General features: G+C 39.5%; 1 protein-coding gene across 2 annotated transcripts in view; it reads right to left on the bottom strand.

Annotated features, from left to right (window-relative positions):
* Positions 1 to 15092, bottom strand: part of LOC128693291 (polyadenylate-binding protein 1-A) — a 31924-nt gene extending 16832 nt beyond the window's left edge. Inside the window, exons 1-4 of one of the 2 annotated variants that reach the window (XM_053782894.2) lie at positions 14940 to 15092; positions 13127 to 13261; positions 11360 to 11469; positions 8558 to 8639 (exon numbers count right to left, since the gene is read on the bottom strand). In XM_053782894.2, coding sequence (XP_053638869.1) covers positions 8558 to 8639; positions 11360 to 11469; positions 13127 to 13219 — 285 coding nt within the window. In that variant the 5' untranslated portion in view covers positions 13220 to 13261; positions 14940 to 15092. The remainder of the gene's footprint in view (positions 1 to 8557; positions 8640 to 11359; positions 11470 to 13126; positions 13262 to 14939) is intronic. The other variant, XM_053782895.2, reaches the window with a different exon arrangement.
* Positions 15093 to 15739: the final 647 nt, after the last annotated feature.

Genomic DNA, 15739 nt, shown 5'->3' with positions numbered 1-15739 from the left:
GAAGGCAAGAACATGTCAATGGAAGGAAATAAAATGCCTCAGAGGAAGCAGATGGAGACTCAGTGGGAGGAGGAAAGGGCGAGGTCAGTACGGGCTCCAAGAAGCCAAGGGGGACAACTTCGAAGAAATAAAACAGGAGGAGAAAAAAATGATTGAAGGCATCATGAAAACAATAGGTGAGGGCGATATGACCCAGGTGACAAATTTTCAGAGAATTGGGTGGTTTGCGAGTGGAAGGATACGGCCTGTCAAAGTAATTTTCAAGGAAGAATCGGTTCGAACCAGGATTCTGCAAGAGAAAGCAAGACTGAGGGACAAACAGGGTACCAGAGAGTATACCTCGACCGCGACAGAACACAAGAAGAAAGGACTACACTGAAAGAGAGGGTACAGAGACGCAAGTAGGAATGAGAGGCAATGACCAAGATGAGCAGGACCCAGACACAGGAGGAAGGGCAAACACACCCCACAGAATCTCCCACCAAAAGACTCCAACCGCGACACTCCCAACGCAACTGAGCAACCTATACTACAACCCACTCACTGCTCCCTCTGCCACCAACCCCCATATCACAAACCTCACCCCAACAGCTGTCCCTTATGGGCATTCTGACCCCACCCCCAGCATCACAAACCCCACCTACATCACAGCCATATATAGGCCCCCACCAAGGCTCTCGCTCCCCCAACCCCAATATTCTTGCATGACCACTGTGATAGAAAAGAAACTGAAAGTTTGGTACACAAACGCGGATGGAATAACGAATAAACATGAGGAGTAGAATGAAAGAATCAGTGAAAAATCCCCAGACATCATAGCAGTCACAGAAACAAAACTAGCTGAGACAATAACAGACACAATCTTCCCAATGGGATATCAGATCCTGAGGAAAGATAGAAGGAGTAGAGGGGGAGGAGGGGTTGCACTGCTCATAAAACACCGATGGGGATTTGAGGAAATGGAAGGCATGGACATAATTGGAGAAAGAGACTACATTGTAGGTACAATTCAGTCCGGAGAACATAAAGTAGTCATTGGAGTGATGTATAACCCACCACAGAACTGCAGGAGGCCAAGAGAGGAGTACGAAGAAAACAACAGGGTGATGGTGGACACACTGGCTGAGGTGGCAAGAAGAGCTCACTCGAGCAGAGCAAAGTTACTGGTAATGGGCGATTTCAACCACAGGGAGATCAACTGGGAAAACCTGGAGCCACATGGGGGTCCCGAAACATGGAGAGCCAAGATGATGGATGTGGTACTTGAAAACCTCATGCATCAACATGTCAGGGACACAACCAGAGAGAGAGGGGAGGATGAGCCAGCAAGACTGGATCTTGTGTTCACCCTGAGCAGTTCAGACATTGAGGACATCATTTACGAGAGGCCCCTTGGAGCTAGCGATCACGTGGTTCTGAGTTTTGATTATATAGTAGAGTTACAAGTGGAGAAGGTAACAGGAACTGAAGGGGACAGGCCAAACTATAAAAGGGGGGACTACACAGGTATGAGAAACTTCCTGCAGGAGGTTCAGTGGGACAGAGAAATGGTAGGAAAATCAGTACACGAGATGATGGAATATGTGGCAACAAAGTGCAAGGAGGCAGAGGAAAGGTTTGTTCCCAAGGGAAACAGAAATAATAGGAAGACCAAAACGAGTCCTTGGTTTACCCGAGGTGTAGGGAGGCAAAAACTAAGTGCAACAAAGAATGGAAAAGGTACAGGAGGCATAGGACACAGGAAAACAAGATTAGAAGAGCCAGAAACGAGTATGCATAGATAAGGAGGGAGGCCCAGCAACAGTATGAAAACGACATAGCATCGAAAGTCAAATCTGACCCGAAACTGCTGTATAGCCACATTAGGAGGAAGACAACAGTCAAGGACCAGGTGATAAGGCTGAGGAAAGAAGGTGGAGAACTCACAAGAAACGATCAAGAGGTATGTGAGGAGCTCAACACGAGATTTAAGGAAGTATTTACAGTAGAGACAGGAAGGACTCTGGGGGGACAGACCAGATGGGGACACCAGCAAGGAATACACCAACAAGTGTTGGACGACATACATACAGATGAGGAGGAGGTGAAGAAACTGCTAAGGGACATCGATACCTCAAAGGCAATGGGACCGGACAACATCTCCCCGTGGGTCCTTAAAGAGGGAGCAGATATGTTGTGCGTGCCATTTACCACAATCTTCAACACGTCCCTGGAAACTGGGCAACTACCTGAGGTATGGAAGACGGCAAATATAGTTCCCATTTTTAAACAAGGAGACAGAAAAGAGGCACTAAACTATAGACCTGTGTCACTGACGTGTATAGTATGCAAAGTTATGGAGAAGATTATCAGGAGGAGAGTGGTGGAGCACCTGGAACGGAACAAGAGTATAAATGCCAACCAGCACGGATTCATGGAAGGCAAATCCTGTGTCACAAACCTTCTGGAGTTTTATGATAAAATAACAGAAGTAAGACACGAGAGAGAGGGGTGGGTTGATTGCATCTTCTTGGACTGCAAGAAGGCCTTTGACACAGTTCCTCACAAGAGATTAGTGCAGAAGCTAGAGCATCAGGCGCATATAACAGGAAGGGCACTGCAATGGATCAGAGAATACCTGACAGGGAGGCAACAATGAGTCATGGTACGTAATGATGTATCACAGTGGGCACCTGTGACGAGCGGGGTCCCACAGGGGTCGGTCCTAGGACCAGTACTATTTTTGGTATATGTGAACGACATGATGGAAGGGCTAGACTCAGAAGTGTCCCTGTTTGCAGATGATGTGAAATTAATGAGGAGAATTAAATCAGATGAGGACCAGGCAGGACTTCAAAGAGACCTGGACAGACTGGACACCTGGTCCAGCAAATGGCTTCTCGAATTTAACCCTGCCAAATGCAAAGTCATGAAGGTAGGGGAAGGGCACAGAAGACCACAGACAGAGTATAGAATAGGTGGCCAAAGACTGCAAACCTCACTCAAGGAGAAAGATCTTGGGGTGAGTATAACACCGAGCATGTCTCCGGAAGCACACATCAATCAGATAACTGCTGCAGCATATGGGCACCTGGCAAACCTGAGAACAGCATTCCGATACCTTAGTAAGGAATCGTTCAAGACACTGTACACCGTGTATGTCAGGCCCATACTGGAGTATGCAGCACCTGTTTGGAACCCGCACTTGATAAAGCACGTCAAGAAACTAGAGAAAGTACAAAGGTTTGCGACAAGGTTAGTTCCAGAGCTAAGGGGAATGTCCTATGAAGAAAGATTAAGGGAAATCGGCCTGACGGCACTGGAGGACAGGAGGGTCAGGAGAGACATGATAACAACATATAAAATACTGCATGGAATAGACAAGGTGGACAAAGACAGGATGTTCCAGGGAGGGGACACAGAAACAAGAGGCCACAATTGGAAGCTGAAGACACAAATGAGTCAGAGAGATATTAGGAAGTATTTCTTCAGTCATAGAGTTGTCAGGCAGTGGAATAGCCTAGAAAATGACGTAGTGGAGGCAGGAACCATACACAGTTTTAAGACGAGGTTTGATAAAGCTCATGGAGCGGGGAGAGAGAGGGCCCAGTAGCAACCGGTGAAGAGGCAGGGCCAGGAGCTAAGACTCGACCCCTGCAACCACAAATAGGTGAGTACATGCACACACACACACACACACACACACTCATATACAACAGGCCTAGTGTCGAATTGACATGTGCCTAGGACAAAATGGTAACACAAAAAAAAAAAAAAAAAAAAAAAGTGTTGGACTCAGTGCTCTGTGAAAATGTACAAGGTTTACAATTACATGTTACATATACAGTGCTAGCCACGGCATTATGCCGCCCCTCCCCCACACACATACCAAAATGCAAACACATACCATGAAAGATTGTAATAAAGTGGAACCTCGACTTATGAGTGCCCCAACATACGAGCCGTCACTCGGTCAATTTTTTGCTCAGAGTTATGAGCCAAAATCTGAGTTATGAGTGAGCTTTCCCTTCAAGGGAGGTTCCTTGATGCTGGGGAGGGGCTCTTGATCTAGGGAACTGGATCTGTGCTCCAATTCCCTAAATTAAGCCTGAATATCTTCCATCCCCTCTCCCACAGGTGCTGTATAATCCTACGGGTTTAGCGCTTCCCAATTATAATAATAAAAATAATGAACGAGCTTCAGAACGCCATTACTAGTTGGCGCAGCGAACACCACAACATCCCTCAGCAGTGCACGTGTTTACCTCGACATGGAAGCATTTCTCTTGTGTTTTGCTTGAGTTTTGTGCAGTTATTTTGCCAAATTTCTTTTTCTAACCATGGATCCTAAGAAAGTAAGTGCAAAGGACAGTGCTGAGAAGAAAAAGAGGATGATGCCCATGGAATTAAAGCATGAAATCATAGATAAACACAAGCGAGGTGTGCGGGTTGTGGACTTGGCCAGGCAATACCAGTGTAGTACTTCTACCATATGTATGATACTAAACCAGAAGGAGTCAATAAAGGCTACAGTGCCAGCCAAGGGTGTTACAATAATTTCTAAGCTGCAGCCCTCTGTCCATGAAAAGATGGAGGATGAAACAAACCTCCCTGGACAGGTTTTTATTGAAATGCCCTGCAGATGAAAGTGAGGAAAGCATAGAGAAAAAGCCAAAAAACAGTGAAAAGTGAAGTGAAAAAAAAAATTGTAGTAATTAAGTTCAGCGATAAAGTGTAGCATTAAGAGTGTAGCAAATAAGTTAAGCGATTAAGCGATAGAAAAAGGACGAAACAAAATGAACTCCTCCAGCATACGCCACTCAGTATATCCTTTCCACCCTCAACCTCTGCCAGCATCTCTTCTAAAAGGTAAATACGGTATAAATGTACACTTTATAAAACCAGTTTATTTCTTTATATTCTTTATGTTTTATTATGTTTTTATACAACATTTCTTATTTATAAATACATTGTTTCAGTGTTTTCCTTATGAAACTAATGATCTAGTGTAGTTAGCCTCACAAACACTGTTTTCTCTTATAATAAGAGCATGGGAAGATATGACCAGAGCGGGAGTGGGAATAGCCACCACCACTCATCACTAAATGACATTTTATTCATTCTAGAGTATATATCATGTTTCTATGTTATTTATATTGTTTATTATGTCATTTTAGATCAATTGTGATAGATAAATAAGCCGTAGAGTTGATACGTACTGTATTAGTGTTTATATTGGAGTATTCTGTCATGTCTCCCAAGAGCAGGAATTCCGCTGAAACAGATTAATAGCATTTCAATTAATTTAAATGAGGAAAATTTATTTGACAAACGAGCAAATTGAGTAACGAGCTAGGTCACGGGACGGATTAAACTCGTAAGTCAAGGTTCCATTGTATACAGTAGACCGTCTTTGACACGAGATTATTTGGCACGATTTGGTTATAGCACAATTGAAGAATTGTGGCACAATTTTATACAACACTTCGTAAAATTAATTTAATAAAATGGTTCAGGTTGCAGGAGGGGAAAAAATTTCCCTTTTCCTCAAGTGGCTGCCTTGCTGTGCGTCAGCAGGGAAGACTTCCTGCCATCCCCTGCCACCCCCTGACACTCCCAACTCCACCATCCGAGCATTCGCTCATACATGTCCAGTTCCACTTCTCTCCTACAAGCGAGCTGTGTTTGTGAATTGTGTTTTGATATTTTAATTACCATATCTTGTATCTGCCAAGCAATCATGACACCCAATAGGCATACCAGTGTTGCTGAAAGTGGCAAGAAAAGGTATAAGCATTTACGTCTTGGAATTAACGAAGAAAACAGAGATATTAGACAAGAGATAACCTGTGGCTGTAATGAAGCATCACTTTGTGCACCTAAAATGAGGTAAACATGAGTTTGTGTGACTTACTAACTGACTTACTTAATGACTTGACTGACTTATTGAATGACTTAAAGTTAGACTTTTTCACTAAAGAGGACCCTGAAACGGTGTCTAGAGCAGCTGATGCTGTACCGTCAATTGTATAATGTACTGCAGGGTGAAATAGAACAGAAATCCATTGCAGAGTTTATGCACACTCCAGTACAATCATCGACTTCATTACCAGAACCTCTACCATCCGCCTCAGCCCAGTAGGGCCACAGCATAACTCTCCACAATCATCCACAAACACCAGCACCCACAATTTAAGGTAAGAAATACTATTATTTTTGTTGCATCTGTAATCTTAAGCATTAAAAACAATATAATACATCACGACAATGAACTACAATTACATATTCACTTTTATTTTTGTAAGAAGTGGAGGCCTAAAAAAAAGTTGTTTTGCTTTTTTGGGGCTCACAGGAATGTAACCCTATTTTCCCCATAACTTCTTCAGTTCATTTAACACAGTTTTACCTAACACAGTGTTTTCAGGAACGTAACTACCATATTAAATGACGGTCTTCTGTATATATTTGCACACTTACTGAAGTTTTAATACTTGATGCTGCATCCTTTACACTTAATCACGTCCCTCATCTGTGCAGGAAGACTCTCACAAATTCTCGAGTGTTTGGGGAGGTATATTATTCCATGCCTCATGTAGAGCAATCTCCAGTCACGGGATGGAACTGATATCCTTGCCCAGTAAACTTCGTTTCACTAATGACCAGAGGTTCTCAATAGGGTTTAGGTCTGGGGAATTGCCTGGCCAGTCATTAAAGAACATCACTTAACAGTCCTTAAGCCACTGAACTACAGATTTGGCGGTATGACACGGTGTACTGTCCTGCATAAAAATTGTAGCCCCACACTTGTCAAATGCCTCAGGTAAATTGTCACACAATAGCTCCAGGTTATTATATTGGTTCATATACTGGTTTTTGGGAAGCACAATGAGCTCACCAACACTCTTGAGCATTGAAACACCCCAAAACCATGAGCAAGTCTGGGTGTTTGGTGGTCCCCCAGGTGTAGCATGGGTCTAGACTCTAGAGGGTCACTACCTCTGGGCCGGTACATGTCCCCTACGGTTACAGGTGATGGTGAAGGTTGCTTCATGACTCCAAAGTACTTCAGACCACTGTTGAGTATTTCAGTGAAGATATTTCTTTGCATAATCCAGCCTACGTTTCTTCTGCGGCATGGAGAGGATTGGTTTCTGAACCTGACGGTGACTACTGTAGCCTAGTTCTTACACATGTCTGTTAACAGTTCTTACAGACACCTCTGAGAAGATGTGGGTTCTTTTCTTTCAATTCTCTAGCAGTTATCTTAGGTGTACTCTCTAACTGCTTCTTTAACACAGTTAAGGTACAAACAGATGTCTTCTTCGAGGGGCCAGGCTGAGGTAAGTCGGGACCGCCACCAGCCTTGACACACTGCACCCAGTTCATCACTGAATGTTCACACACACCAACATTCTCCACTATTCCTTTCATCTGGTGCCCAGCTTTGTGAAGCCCTATGATTTGAGCTATAGTTTCAGGTGTTAAAGAATTCTTTTTACCCATAATCAAACATGTATAGCCCCAAAACCAAAGGGAACACTGGACAAAAGATGGGGCAGATGAGAGACAAAACTGCATCACTTCCTCTCACCACGGCAGCCACTTGAGCACTGAGGAGTCACTGTGGTGTGTGGCAGCAGGCTGTGACATCATGCTAATGGCTGCTACCTGGCATAATGCACTGACAAAAAAAGACCCCCCGTGATTTTCGTCACGGCATTTTTGCCGTGACTAGCACTGTAAGGCACACTTGACCAAAAACACATGATTTAGTCAGATGTAGGAAATAGTTCTAAGTGCAGGATCAAGTCGAGCACAGGAAGGAGTAATTTCAAAATAAGGGTAATTATAGCATCTAGCTCCCACTGGTCTTGATTGTGAAACTGGATTATGAAGCAATTGTGGCCAATTCAAGGATTTTGTGCTTATTCATTAAAAAAATTCTACAGTGGAGTACACCATGAGCTTCTCAGTTAATATTATGATTCTTAAAATGAAAGAAAACTGTTCAACTGTCTTTTGAAAATTAAGAAGACTTTTTATGTTCAATTGCTCTAATGATTAAATTTTTACCTTTTTGCCTGTGTATTTGTTTGCAGTCTCTGCAAGGAATTTCATAATCACAGTGTACATTAAGAGTTCATAATGAATTTGGAGTTTGTAATGGAAACTTTCAAGAACATAAGAAAGAAGGAACACTGCAACAGGCCTACTGACCCATGCAGAGCAGGTCCATGTCCTCCCCCCCAGATTAGTTCAATGACCCACCCAGTCTGGCCACCTCCACTCAAGGAAGGAGCACGGCACCAGACCCAGCAACACAAGCTAGTCAGGTCCAACTCACACCCAGTCCTTCCTGGATTATCAAGTTGATTTAATAATGGTCCAGGGCAGATTGAAATGTCATTTAAAATCTCCTTTACAAATAAGAAGTTAGCTGTGAATTCTAACAGCCATTATACTGAAATTTTTATTATACACTGAGAGTTGTTTGTTTTTATAGATCACTGGTAATAATTGCTTATTTTACCATTAATAATTTAAGTTACTGCCAACAACTGAAAAATGTTAAACATACCTGAGCACAAAGTTCACTTTCAAGTATTGAAACAGAATGGAAAAGTGCCATGCCAAGTGATTCTCGCACCTCTGAATCAGGTCTGAAATACAGTATATATAAAAAAGTTGAGATTCAGCATGCCAATATTAAATTACTCAACGTATTTTAATTGTACAAAATTACCAATTACAGTGGAACCTCGGTACTCCAACAGCTCCCTACTCAAACAATTCAGTATTCGAACACTTTGTTTGGTAAAAAAAATTGCTTGGGTAGTCGATCGTTTGCTCGGCACTCGACTAAACAAACACAACCCGCCAGAACTTCGCTCTAAAGTATTTCATGTTTCTTTGCATTTTTTGGTGTTTTTTTATATTATTTGTATAAATAAGTCACCATGGGGCCTACGAAGATTAGTGATAACAGCCAACCAAAAAGAAAATTGGTTGGGAATAATCTGTTTGGTACTCGAACAGATCAGCACTCGAACAGCCTTCTGAAATTAATTAAGTTCGAGTACTGAGGTTCCACTGTAATTTTTTTACTCAGAATTAACTTATACACATGTACTTGCATGATAATTTTTCTTTTTTTTTATCATGTCAGCCATTTCCCACCGAGGCAGGGTGACCCAAAAAGAAAAGAAAAAAACTCAAAAAGAAAGGAAAAACTAAAAAAGAAAGAAAAACTTTCATCATTGTTCAACACCTTCACCATCATTCACACACAATCACTGTCTTTACAGAGGCACTCAGATGCAACAGTTTAGATGTCCCTCCAAACAGCCAATATCCCAAACCCCTCTTTTAAGATGCAGGCATTGTAGTACTTCCCACTTCAAGGATTCAAGTCTGGCTAACCAGTTTCCCTGAATCCCTTCCCAAAATCCATTCGTCTCTATTCACTCCTGTCTAACACACTTATGCATGCTTGCTAACTAAAAATCTATAATACAGTAGGTGGAACACAGTGTCATAGTGATAAATATAGCCTTGAATCAAACCTATATCAAACATTTCAGGCATCATACTGAACACAATAATTCTCTAAAAGAGAACAAGGTGACCATATTTACCTTATTTTCACATAATTTCATGCATTATGATGTTCTGAAATATGAAAAACTATATTCTGTGAAGGATTTCATGAGCATTAACCCTTTTAGGGTCCGTGCCGTAGATCTACGGCTTTACGTTGAGGGTGCAAACCGTAGATCTACGCCATGAGCTCAGCTCACTCTGATAAGCTGAGAGTGGTAAATCTGGGCCTAGATATGAGAAAATACATCTATGTGGTATGTGTGCACCACATAAAACAAATCCTGCAGCACACAGTGCATAATGAGAGGAAAAAACTAAGACTGTAATTTTCTATTAAAACAGCGAATTTGCAGTGTTTTTTCGTATGTTTTTTATAGTTGTATTTGCAATTTCTTGGTCTCATTTGATAGAATGGAAGATATATTACATAAATAGAGATTATTTTGATTGGTTTTAGTAGTGAAAATGGCTTGAAACTGAGCTCAAAGTAGCGGAAATGCTAAATTTTTGCTGATGTTCAAGAGTTAACAAATGACCTCACATGTCTAATACACGCCAGCTGGTGGGTCTAATATATGTTCACAAATGTGGTGATATTATTTATACAATTATTACAATATTGCATAACAGTAAATCTTCTATTTTTTGGTTTGAATAAAAATTCATTATGTGAATAAAAAATCAAAATGGAATTCATTAGTAAAGCCTGAAAACATAACTAATGAACAGAGGAAATGTTAGTCTAGTGCCAGGAATGCCTGCATTTTTTTTATTCTGGACCTTATTTTAAAATTAGAATATTTTGAACTTTGCATTAAATTGGCCAAATTACCAATTTCCAATCACTTTATTTTGTAGTTGAAACAGTTGACTTGGCAGTTTCTTGTGCTCAATCAATAGAAAATAAGTAATACTAGTGAAATAGCTAAGAATTTGGTCAACCGGAATGATGTAATTGGCCTCAAATGGGAGTCAAAGTCGGCAAAATTGCTGATGTGTAAATATCGCTGACACATTAAAATTCGCGAGAGCATAATTTCGTCAATTTTCTATCAAATTTGTACTTTTTGTTTTATTACCTTCAGAAAAAGATTCTCTACCATTTCATAAGAAAAAATAACAAAATTATTTTTTGAAAATTCTTGGAACCTGGTGCACACTTTGAAATTTGGCCTCTGGACCCTGAAAGGGTTAAATAGGAACTGCAACATACTAGTATAACCTCTATATCTATAACAGATTGCTTTTCACCAAGTTGTCTCTTTACACTCTCTCTCTTGCTCTGTTCAGAACAGCCTTTCCAAAGAAAGCAAATTTAGTGCCTTCAACCTATCTTCACAGATAAAGATTTCTAATCCAGGTGATTAACTTTGTCATCCTTCTCTGTACCCATTCCAGTGTATTTATGCCCATTTTGTAATATGAAGACCATATTATATATCGTTGATACTGCCTTACCAACAATGCATAAATTTTAAGTGTAACCTTACAACTTCTATTATTTATGTTGTAAGTCTTGATATGAAGCCAAAAAGTTCACTGCAAGAACATATAAACTGTTGTGTTTACTTTAGATTTCTGTTAACTAGTAAACCCCATGACATACATTTCCTAAAAGCACCCCATGATACATAGGGGGCTCTTCGGAGCACCCCTAAAGTACCTTGAGTAGTTTGGCACAATCCACAATAAAAAGTCTAAATTTTAAACTTAAAATTGTATAGTTTGTTATATTAACAATATACGTGTATATCAATTACTCTGAAGACTGCATACTTACTCAGAAAGAGATGCAACTGCTTTCTCAACATTCTCTTCTAAGAGAGTATCAGATTTAAGTAAATCAATAATCTCAGTATTTGTTCTGTCACCAGCCAATATGTCTGTCACCTGGAAAGATAAAGTAATCTAGGTATAACCATAATCTTTAAGAATTCAGTGATTACAAACAGCATTATAGTTTCAGTACAGTAGTCCCCCCTATACCCGCAGGGGATACATTCCAAGATCTACCATGGATACCCAAAACTGCGGATAGTAGCAAACCCCTATACAGTGGACCTCCGCATAACGATTACCTCCGAATGCGACCAATTATGTAAGTGTAATTATGTAAGTGCATTTGTACGTGTATGTTTGGGGGTCTGAAATGGACTAATCTACTTCACAATATTCCTTATGGGAACAAATTCGGTCAGTACTGGCACCTGAACATACTTCTGGAGTGAAAAAATATCGTTAACCGGGGGTCCACTGTATATATTGTTTTTTGTTTATATACATCCCTATGATAAAGTTTACATTAATTGATAAACTATGCACAATAAGTTGAGAATTAGCACTTTTTCACTAATGGACAGCACTTCTCGGCTTCTCCTAGGCTCTGAAGAACTGCCAGCATCACTAGTTTTGCACTTTGGTGCCATTATTAAGCAAAATTAAGGGTTATTTTTGGGCCACAGTAAACCTTGGATAACTGAAACCACAGAAACTAAATTTGCAAATGTGGGGGTTCTACTGTACATGAATTTTTTTTTATCATCAAATTTAGAGGTTTGCTTTATTTAAATTAGTCATTATGTAATGTCCAATTTCTATTAGCAGTATCATCCAGCAGCAACAGCCTGGATGACCAGGCAAGCACCAGATGAGCCTGGCGCATGGTTGGGCTCCGGAAGTAGAAAAACTTGCAGAACTCATCAAAGGCACTTCAAATATACAGTGTAATACACAGTCTTCTCTATAAACTCGAAGGTGGTTATGTTCCAAGGTTTACCATGAAACTAGAAAACATGAATACAAAATAACATCTGCAAAACAAAATATATTTCAAATTTGGGTTTATTTTGTATTTAAGCAAACATATCTTCGTGACTGTTACTTTAATCTGGTTAATATTGACATTTTTAGGAATTAATGACTAAAATATGAAGAAATTTAGACTTAGGAAAACCAGTGAGCCAGAAAGAAAGTGGGATAATTGAACCTATCTACTGGCTGTTCTTTGGTAAAAAATCTTGGATAAGAATTTGCAAATAATGTATATTTGCTCTATGCATTATACAGAATAACACATTGATGGAATGACTAAGTTTAATACAGCTGCCATGGGTCTGGAATACAAATACTGCATAAAATGAAGAACATCTGTAAATACACTTTAATCTATGTATCTTTTTAGAAGCAAGTACAGTGGACCCCCGCTTAACGATCACCTCCCAATGCGACCAATTATGTAAGTGTATTTATGTAAGTGCGTTTGTACGTGTATGTTTGGGGGTCTGAAATGGACTAATCTACTTCACAATATTCCTTATGTGAGCAAATTTGGTCAGTGCTGGCACCTGAACATACTTCTCGAATGAAAAAATATCGTTAACCGGGGGTCCACTGTACTGCATTATGTTTGCCTAATGCCCATTACATAAGAGTGCTTGTATGAACAGATATGGCTTGGCCAGCAAGGACTGAGATTGTGATGACAATTTTCAACTCGCCTAGTTAGCAGGGACTGAGTTTAGGATCATTGAGATGACTTTTAGCTCACCTGGTCAGCAAGCGCTGGGTTAATGTAACAAACTTTAACACGTAAATGTTCACAAAGCACCTCACGAGTTTCAGGAAGGCATCCACTATCCATTCTTTCCTACTCTTGTGCAGTATTATCTGGTTGATGTGTTAACTGAAATTGAGAAACGTATAAGAGCTAATTAAATATTCACTTAACAAACCATGTTATGCTGTCTTGTAAAGACACACTAGAACTAGAATCCTAGAGCAAATGGTTAGAAGACAACAAACTAATGCTACACCTTGGGAAAACAGAAGACATACTCTTTGGCATGAAAAGTAGACTGCAAAGGGTAAATACTTTTAATGTCCAGTGTAATGGAGTATATTCAGTATATTCACTGAAATACCTTTGACCCAAGCATGTCAGAAATGATTGTGAACAATATAGTAAAAAAAAAAAAAAAAGCAAATGCCAGGCTAAAGTTCCTCTATAGACAGGCACAGTGTCTAACTACTGAGGCTTGCAGGACCCTAGATCTAGCTCATACAATGTCATGTAGATTATTCTTGTTCATGGTACTCTGCTTTAACATGAAAAAATAGACTGACTACAAATCACCCAAGAGAGCATGTAAGCCAGGATGAATTACAACTGGATATGCTGAATGTTGCAGACAGAGTAAAGCAAGTGAAGTTAAATCATGTTTATAAAATTGCTCATAAGCAGTGTCTAGAATATCTTGTTGCAAAGCTTGTCAAGGTTAGGAACCAAAACTAGTATGGTACTAAGGGAAGTGACCAGTTTTAGAGTACTTATAGTAGGTGGTCAGGCCTCAAAGTCTTTATTATACAGCAATACAGGAGTAGAAAGGATTGCCTGAACAGTCAAGGCCTGTCCTAGCATAAGCCAGTTCAGAATTACAAGGTACCTAATGAGTGAAGCTACAGAAGGGAGGAGTGTGATTTCTTGTATGGTTAGCATTCATGTATCTTTTATTGTAAACTGATAATTTCCATTTCATGTTCATGAAAATAACTCAGTTTAATTTCTATCGTACCTCTTTTTACTGTAACTGATCTTCACACACTTGAGTTACTTAGCTGTTCTAATTTTTAAGGTTATAATCAAGACTAATTTCTACTGTATCTTACAGGTAGGCTTTAAATAATATCACACAGACCCCATAGGAAATAAATTGCTGACTTTTTTTTAGGTTATTCTAGGTAATTTTGACATGTTACTATGTATGACAATTGTACTTAGGTGCACCTGTACCTATATAAACTTATATTTACCCTGAAAGCGACAATAATGTGTAACTTTTGAAAATTTATAATGAAAATATGCAGTACAAAAATTATAATTAAATTCATGTATAAGCACTAAACCTTTGGGGTCTATATTTCATACAGAAAATAAAATGTAATCAGAGATGATTAAAAAAGAAAAGCTCCCAATGGAAATAAATCAATGACTCAAATGGAAATAAGTCATTGTTTGCCTTTTTTTTGAGGTTATCCTAAGTAATTTACACGTGTTATTTATGTATGATAATTTGTGTAACTATATTTATGTGTACCTGTACCTAAATAAACTTACTCCAAGTCGCTGGAACAAGAGCCTCGCCAGCATCAAGGAAGTTCCCCTGAAGGATGCAATATACTATATAAAAAAAAAATTACTGCTCGACATACAGCTGTTAACAGTTGAACTATTATTATTCTTAGTTTCTGGGGGAGCGCCAAACCCACAGTGATCATACATCACCTGCAAAAGTGGGAGGCATTCAACTTTAATTCAAGGAAGGGAAGCACAGATCCAATTCCTTAGATCAAGAGCCACTCACCCGCATTAAAGAACCTCCTTTGACGGAAGAGCTAGAGGAACCAAAGTTCCTTCTTCAAGTTATAAGCACTTAGAGGTTTTTTCTCCTCCCTATGACACTAAAATAATTTGTAGTTTTGTTTCTATTGTTGTGTTGCTTCAGTAATGATGTAAGTGAACACTGCTGCTGCAGCTGCCTGGGTTTGTAAGGGCCACTCACACGTTATACTGTAACTGTACTGAGTCTTGCTTCCTCATGTAGTATTAAGTTTATTCAGGTGTACACTAATACAGTTACATAGATTATCATACATAGAAGCATATGTGTGCAGAACCTACGATAACCCAGAAAAGTCAAAATGACTTATTTCCATTGGGGTAGTAGTAGTAGTAGTAATTGTAGTAGTAGTAGTGGTAGTAGTAGTGGTAGTAGTTGTATTATTATTATTATTATTAGTAGTAGTAGTAGTAGTAGTGGTAGTAATGGTGGTAGTAGTAGTTGTAGTAGTAGTAGTAGTAGTGGTAGTAGTTGTAGTAGTAGTAGTAGTAGTAGTAATTGTAGTAGTAATTGTAGTAGTAGTAATATTAGCAGTAATAATAGTAGTAGTAGTAGTAACAGTAGTAGTAGTAGTAGTAGTAGTAGTAGTAGTAGTAGTAGTAGTAGTAGTAGTAGTAGTAGTAGTAGTAGTAGTAGTTGTTGTAGTAGTAGTACTAGTGGTGGTAGTAGTTGTAGTAGTGGTAGTAGTTGTAGTAGTGGTAGTAGTTGTAGTAGTAACAGTAGTAGTAGTAGCAGCAGTAGTAGTAGTAGTAGTAGTAGTAGTA

The sequence above is a fragment of the Cherax quadricarinatus genome, chromosome 28 (assembly GCF_038502225.1).
Source record: "Cherax quadricarinatus isolate ZL_2023a chromosome 28, ASM3850222v1, whole genome shotgun sequence".
Classification (NCBI taxonomy): domain Eukaryota; kingdom Metazoa; phylum Arthropoda; class Malacostraca; order Decapoda; family Parastacidae; genus Cherax; species Cherax quadricarinatus.
This window is presented reverse-complemented; position numbering and strand designations above follow the sequence as displayed.